The sequence below is a fragment of the Miniopterus schreibersii genome (assembly GCF_964146895.1).
Source record: "Miniopterus schreibersii genome assembly, chromosome: 10".
Taxonomy (NCBI): Eukaryota; Metazoa; Chordata; class Mammalia; order Chiroptera; family Miniopteridae; genus Miniopterus; species Miniopterus schreibersii.
The window spans coordinates 59,863,239-59,871,168 of NC_138110.1; the positions used below are offsets into that span (position 1 = coordinate 59,863,239).

The 7,930-nt window shown below is 49.9% G+C and overlaps 1 protein-coding gene across 2 annotated transcripts in view; it reads right to left on the reverse strand.

Annotated features, from left to right (window-relative positions):
* Positions 1–5,363, reverse strand: part of ACSS2 (acyl-CoA synthetase short chain family member 2) — a 42,928-nt gene extending 37,565 nt beyond the window's left edge. The window contains exons 1-2 of one of the 2 annotated variants that reach the window (XM_081149502.1): positions 5,081–5,363; positions 1,202–1,397 (exon numbers count right to left, since the gene is read on the reverse strand). In XM_081149502.1, the coding sequence (XP_081005628.1) occupies positions 1,202–1,397; positions 5,081–5,270 (386 nt within the window). In that variant the 5' untranslated portion in view covers positions 5,271–5,363. The remainder of the gene's footprint in view (positions 1–1,201; positions 1,398–5,080) is intronic. The other variant, XM_081149503.1, reaches the window with a different exon arrangement.
* Between the last annotated feature and the right edge of the window lie 2,567 nt (positions 5,364–7,930).

Consider the following 7,930-nt stretch of genomic DNA (forward strand, 5'->3'; position numbering starts at 1 on the left):
TTTTCAGACTGTCTTATTTGGTTCTTATAACAATCTAAGGAGAAAGACAAGGGTGGAATTATTATCCCCATTTTATGGAAGAGGAAACTGACCCTCAGAGAGTTGCCTGTAGTTACACAGCAAGTGAATGGCTGAGTTAGAATGAGAATCTAAATTTACTATCTCTCAGGTTAGTGCTTTTCTCACTATCTCACATAAACTGGGCAAATTTTGACTAAGTATCAATTTAATTCTTCCATGAAACATCCAATCTGCTCCAACTGGCTCACTTAGAAATAGGATCAATTCTCAGAGTGCTCACAGGTGGTAGCAGAAGTAACACCCCAATTACTGGAACTTCAAGGTCCTATTTGGGTTCAGTATATTAATACCTCTTGTAGAGCTATGTTGCCAGGAAGAGGGGCTCTAAAAAATTCCTGCTGGGGAGGCAGCATGGCCTAGTTTTACAAGCAAGGAGTCGGACAGGCTTGCTTTTCAATCCTGGCTCTACCATTCATTCTGCAACCTTATTCTAAGCTTCATTTCTTCACCTACAAAATGGAGCTAAGAATATCTATTTTGCAAAGCTGTTGCAAGACTAATGTAAGGAATTAGAGGTATAGCATAGTGTCATGGTCAAGGGTGTAAGCTCTGGAATTACACTACATGGGTTTGAATCTCAGCCCTGCTTCTTGCTAGCTGTATGACTTTGAATAAGTCACTTATTAATGTCTCAGAATTTCAGCTTTCACATACGTAAAATGAAGAAAATAAATAGTGCACTCTTGGTTGTCATGAGCATCAAATGAGATAATACTTGTTAAGAACTTGAGCACAGTGGTGGTAGCAGTGAAAAATCCAATACCAATTTCTCTCCCAAAGCAAAAATGAGAAAGGAACCTCCTCAGTCCTGTTCTCTTCCATTTACCCTCTCCCCTCTTTCCTCTCCAACTATAAGCCAAGAACACCAAACTAGAAATCAGAACACTTGGCTTCGAATATCAGTTCTGTCACATGCTGTTTATGTGATTTTAGAGGAGTCATTTAACTTCCTTGAGGTATTTTTCCTCACTTGAGACATTAAATTAACTATAGTTTGCTTACTTTACCAGGTTGTTGTAATGAATTCATGGATTTTAAGGTACTTTGTGAACTATGAAACACTATATAATGTGAAAGATGACTTTTTATCTACCACAGACTAAAAGATAGATATTTTTACCAGTAAAAAGCAATTTTATCGCCAAGTTTTTTCTCGTTGACAATTCGATCCAGTATGTTGTAGCAAATGTTGGTAGTTGCTCCTTTCATCCACTCAATGAATATTTTCCCTTTAGTCACATCAAAGTTGTACTTGAGGAATGGGCCAGGACATGGGGTCTTCCAGTAAAATTCCTTGGCAATGTCTCCCCAAAACTCTGCAACAGAAAGGGAAGCCCAACATCACTAAGCTTCTCAGACACATTTATCCTGAGATGTCTTATCAATCTATGCACAGGACCAAGTCACAAATTCTCCGTCTTGTAATCTAGGACCCACCACCTGGGTTCCTTCCTCTGCCTGTCTAATCTTATCACCCACCACTCTGCTAACCCACCTTCTATTCCAATGAGCTGAATCTTGACTAAAATTTCTTCCTTCTCTCCTCAAAATTCCCAATTTTTTAAAAAAATATGTCTTTATTGATTTCAGAGAGAGGAAGGGAGAGGGAGAGAGAGATAGAAACATCAATGACAAGAGAGTCATTCATCGGCTGCCTCCTGCGCGCCCCCAACCAGGGATCAAGCCTGCAACCGGGCATGTGCCCTGACCAGGAATCGAACCGCGATCTCCTGCATCCTACATTGATGCTCAATTGCTGAGCCATGCCTGGCGAGGCCCCACTCAATTTTTTACCATCTATTCAAATCACAGCCACCCAGGGCCTATCTCAATGCCCAGCACAAAGTAGGCAATTTTTAAATGAATTAATTAGTGAAAGGAAGAAATCCTCTACCCACAGAGCCTCCCATTACTATCTCTTTCTCTTAACTTGGTCACTCACTTGCAGCAATTATTTAGTGAGCAGCTATTTATTCTACTGCTACTTGTTCAAGTGTTCCCTGCTCTGTGCCAGATGTTGCTTTAAGCTCTTTTTATGTATTATTTCATTTAGTCCTAGTCATAATCATAGGAGGCCTTATTTTCATTCTCATTTTACTGATTCAAAAATCAAGACTCAGAAGGTAAAATAACTTGCCCAACGTTATAGTTACTAAGCTAAGACTTCATCTTCCCTGAAGAAGATATTTTGCTAAAATCTGAAAGGTGAATAGAAGTTTTTCTTTACTCCCCCACCAAGAAAGAGAATACTATGGGATGGGAAGGAACCAAGGGTATGTTAAAAGGAACTCCTTAAGGATAAAGCACTGAGAATAAGAGAAAGAATAGCAGGAATTGATGTATAAACTGAGCAGATCATGCAATCTTTCTGGGCATGATAAGGAACTTGGTATTTATCCTAAGAGCAATGGCAAGTCTTTGTAGGATTTTAAGCAGGAGAGAGACATGATAAGATTTATAATCTTAAAATATTTGCCTGAACCTCTGGAGAAAATACAATCAACAGGTAAAATAGGCAACTGCAGAACACTTAGGATATTCTCAGTACAGAAGCTAGAGGGGAGAAATACACTTAGAACCATAACAGCCCAGCTGGGTGTGGCTCAGCAGCTGAGCATCAACCTGGGATCCAGGAGATGGAAGTTTGATTCCCCATCAGGGCCCACACCCAGGTTGTGGGCTGGATCCCCAGTAGGGGGCGTGCAGAAGGCAGCCAATCAATGACAACTCTCTCATCATTCATGTTTCTTCCTCTCTCTCTCTCTCTCTCTCTCTCTCTCTCTCCCCCTTCCTCTCTCTGAAATCAATAAACTTTTTTTTTTAAGATATATATATTTTTAAAAAGCTGTGGTACATTTTTACACAATGGAATACTACTCTGCCATAAATAAGAAGGGAATCTTACCTTTTGTGACCGCATGGATAGACCTGGAGAGTATTATGCTAAGTAAAATAAGCCAGAGAAAGACAAATACCACATATTTCACTTATATGTGGAATCTCATGAACAAAACAAACAAACAAAATAGAAACAGAGTCATAGATACAGAGAACAAACTGACAGCTGTCACAGGGGAGGGCATTGGAGGGCTGGATGGAAAAGGTAAAGGGATTAAGCAAAAACAAACTCATAAACAGACAACGGTATGATAATTAACAGAGGGAAAGGGGGTTGGGGGGAGGTAGAGGAGGGTAAAGGAGGGACATTGGTGTTGGAAGGAGACTTGACTTGGGGTGGTGAACACACAATACAATACACAGATGATGTGTTATAAAATTGTACACCTTCAACCTATATAATTTTATTAACCAATGTCACCCCAATAAATTCAATAAAAAAAGACCACCTGGGTTCAAATCCCAGCTCCACCACTAACTAGCTTTGTCACTTTGTTCAACTTAGTTAACCTCTTTTAGCTTCAGTTTCCTTCTCTGTAAAATGTGGATGATAACAGTCTCTACGTCAAATCAAACAGGATTTGTGGTTGGTAAGAAGTAAGAGCCCTATAAATAAGGTATATAAATAGATCTTATCTGAGGAGAGGAGGATGAGAGATTTACAGTTTGAGATAAAGATGCTGACTGGGATCAGAACACTAGGCAGGAGAGCAGGTTTGGGAGGGAAAATCGGCAAACCCCAGCCCCAGTCCTGTAGAACACGGTTATTACCAAGGTGTGTGGATAAAACGGCCTACAGGTCCCTGAAATTTAGGGCCAGCGCATCCGTGAGGTCCTGGGCGCAGAGCTCAATGGACAGAACAGGCATTACTGCTGTGGCAGGGACAGCTCAGCCCTGGGAAATATGCATTCGCGATGGGAGACAAGAGAGAGGAAGAGAAGGGAGAAGAGGTCCGAGGACTCAGCCTTGGACGCCGCCTGCAGCAACCTACCGGCTCTGCAAGCGATTCAGTGTCTTGCATTGCTCAGTAGGGGCCTCATCCAAGTCGTTTTTATTGTTATCACGCTGGCCGCCGTTTACTGAATGTCTACTATGCACCAGAGGCTCTACAATGCATGCTTTACTTACTAACCACTCTTGTCATCATGCAAAACTACGAGACGGGCGTTATTACCCCTATCTTACAGATAAAGAAAAAGGAATCTCAGACAGGCTTAAAAGTCCGCCTAAGTGAGTGAGGGGTAGGGCCGGAATCTAAACCTAGATCTCTCTGGGTTGGGCTCCCGGCTGCCTTCCAGCAGTCCGGATGCCCCCTCGGCTGAGGGCGGCTGGGGCCCGGGGCAGGGCACTCTCCTCCCCACTCCATGAACACATGACCGGCTATCAGAGTTTCTGAGGCACTACTATTCCAGCCCACTAAAAAAACAAACAAACAAACAAAAAACCCACACACAACTTAACTGAAATGTGACTTGTTCAGCCTTATACTGGGTAATTGTAATATCTCTGAAATATTAAAAAACAGGCCTGGAACTTAGTTACTTATCGCGGAAGCCCCGGGGTGGGAAGAGACCGGCCCCTGTCCCTCAGCAGTGCTGGCTCACTCACTCTTTAAGGGCGTCGGCAGCGACGGCTGCGCCCGGGAAATCCGGAGGAACCTTCTCCTCGGGGCCCGCCTCTCCTCAACGTGCCCCCTCGGCCCTGGGAGCCCCTCTTTTCACCCTAGCAGTCCTCCTCTTCTCACGAAACTTTCACTCCCCTCACAGAACCCCCACTCCTTCACGGAAACCACATGTCAGCAAACCCCCAAGTCGCCAGAGCCCCCCAACTCCTAGGGAACCCGCAGAACCCACCTTCTCATAGAACCCCCAGCTCCTCCCGAACCCCTTGCCCATCTCCTCCGCAAGTCTTCTCTCACAAAGCCTGCATCTCCTCACGGACCCCTCAACTTCCCGAGGGGGCCACCAACTCCCTCAGAAAACGCCAATCTCCTCACGGAACGCCCATTTCCCCACGGAACCCGCCCAATTCCTCACTTCTCAAGGAGCCCTCATTCCTCTCCTCACTGACGTCCCCACGCGAGCCCGGGCCCTGCCTCACCTCGCGGCTCCTCCACGGAGCGTCGGTGCAGCTCGCGGTAGCGCTGCAGTGAGGAAACGTGCGCGGAACGGCTGAACTCCGGCGGCGGGGACCAACTCCGCGCCCGGCTCCGCTCCCCAGCCTCCTCCCTGCCCCCGCTCCCGCTCCCGCTCCCGCCGCAGCTGCGGCCCCGCTCCTCGGGAAGCCCCATGGCGTCAAGTTCAGAGCACAGTAACCGCCCTTGTGGTTGCCGCAGGAGTTCGGGGGCGAAAAACAGGCCGCGCGGGGTGGGGCCTTAAGGGGGAGGGGTCTGGCGGTGGGCGGGGCATGAGCGGACCGGGCGTGGCTGTTCGAAGGGGCGGAGCCTCCTGGGAGCGGGGACTAGAGCAAGCAAATGCAAGAACAGGGCAAAGGGCGAGCCCGCTTCAGAACCAGGGGCGGCGCGGATTCGCGGAAAGGGAGGGACCGCAGACTAAAAGTAGAAGGGACGGGGCCGGGCCTGACAGGCCCGGGGGTCGGAGTGACAGAGGAAGGGCGGGGCAGGGCCTGAGTGGGGAGGCGGTGGGCCCCCGGGGGGACCAGGGCAGGGTGGGGTTTGGGAAGACAGACGAAAGGTTGCGCTGGGGAGGGTTGGGACGCGAAAGGGCTTGGCTGCCCCGAGGAGCTGGGTCCAGTCCAGCCGCAGCCACCCCGCTGTCGGCGGGCACGAGCCTGCCACACCACCTGGTTGAAAAGCCAGGTGTAGCGGGGTTCTTTCTAGGTGCCTTCTGGGAACACTCTCCCTCAAAGAACCGTCCCTCTGCTCCGAGTAAACTCCGCCCTCTGTCCTCAGGAAATCGTTCCTCGCGGACGGTTTCGCGCGGCCAGGGGCAGGGCCCCTCGGTCAGGTGCGCGCAGCCTCACACTTCCCCGCCCCTGAGGCTGTGGCTCCTCTCCCTCCGGCACAAATTTCCACCCGGCTCCCGAGGACGAGAATCGCGGAGGGGCGGGAGGGGCGGGCAGGCCTTTGCTAGCAGGGGTGGCTGCTCGCTGCACACGGGGTATCTCAGGAAAGGGGGAGTCTGTGCCCGGTCACAGAGCAAACGACGGCCAAGTTCAGGCCGAACCGGGGTCTCCCGACTGCGAGTCTCTTTTCCGCTTTATCAGGCTGGAGCGAAGGCTTGTGAAACCACACCGAAGTCTGTGCAACTCGGAGGAGTGACCCGCAGCCTCCCTTCCTCCCAGTCCCCTTCTTCACGCGGCGGGCACGCCCACCAGCTGCCCTGGGGCCTGCGGCCTCTGGCTTCCCCCGCTCCAGTCCACTCCAGAAAGAGGGCCCGGGCAGGACCCTTTATCTCCCACCTGCCCGCGCCACCCACCGGTTCACAGAGTGGCTGCCAGGGCCAGAAGGAGGAGCCTTCAATATTTAACTCCGAGAGTGGCTCTGAGGCCCAGAGCGGACAACCGCCGTCTCCTAACGCCCACACACACAGGGTTCGCGACCACTCAGGCCCAGCCTTCCTTCCCACGTGTACCCTTGTTCTTTGCCCAGCTAACCACAAGCCCAGCACACCTTAAACTGAAAATAATAATAATAATAATAATAATAATAATAATAATAATAATAATTCCATGTTCAAACCTGTGATCCAGAGCCTACCCGGTCCTGAGAGGAGGGTTTCGGGTCTCATGTCTCATGAAGTGAACATGGACCCCACAGAGGAGATGGATACTTCGCGGAGGAGACATTAACGGCACTGAATGGTCGCACACCCGAGGTACATGGACCCCGCTAAGGGAGCACAGATCTTGCTGGGGGGTTTCAGGTCTCACTGAAGGGCTGTGGACCATGTGAATAGGACATTAATGGTATTGAAGGTCATGTACCCTGCTGGGGGGACATGGGCTTCCCACTAGGAGATACAGAAGATATACAAGCTTTACTAAGAGACATCGACCCCACTGAAGGGATTAAACCCCACTGAGGCAACGGACATCAATGAGGGGACACAGACCGCCTTTGGTTGAGACATGCCCTACGAGGGGGGGAGGGGGTAATGTTTCACTCTGGAACTCACTGAGGAGATACTAGCCTCTGTGGGAGGGAGGCACAAGCTATGGGCACACGGTCCCAGGTAGAGACAGTCAACTTCCCATCCCAGAGGCAGCCCTCTTCCTCTCCCTTCTCCCCTCCCCCTCCCCCCTCCCCCCTCTCCCTTCTCTTCTCTCCCCTCTCCCCAACCTTCTCCTAAGTCCTGGAGCCGTTCCTAACACATTGCTGCCCCCTCCTGTCTACAGGTAGCAATGCATGTCATGGACCCATAACAGACTCCACCCCACCCCCACCCCGCCCCCAACCCCCCCAGGGTAGGTTTTCAAGCTACCCTGGGGTGGAAGAAAGGATGTAAGCCCAGGGGCTTCACCAGCCCCCTCCCTCTGCCTGTGAGCTGTAGGAAGAAAGCTTGGACAAGAGGCCTCATAAAGAGTGAACCCCTCATTCCCGGAGATGGGAAGGCAGTGCAAGCTATAGTGTACCTGGAATTCCTAAGAGTGGGAAGGGGGTGGATAGGATTGGATGAGATGAGACTCCACGAGATTAAGGGCATGAAAACAGCGGTAATAACGGCACTTGAGGAGGGCCAGGACCCACTCCGAGAGCTTTCTACGTGTCGTTTAATTCTCACAACAACCCACACACACCCCAGAAGAATACTATTGTTCTCTCCAGTTTGCAGGTGAGGAAGCTGATACTAAAGAAGATGAAGTGTCTTGCCCAAGATCACACAGTTCGTAAGCGGTGGCACAGGAAACAGAATGCCGACGCCCAGACTCAGAGATCCCCCCCACAGTCCCGCACACAGTCCTGCCCAGGGTTCCTGTCTTAAAGCACCT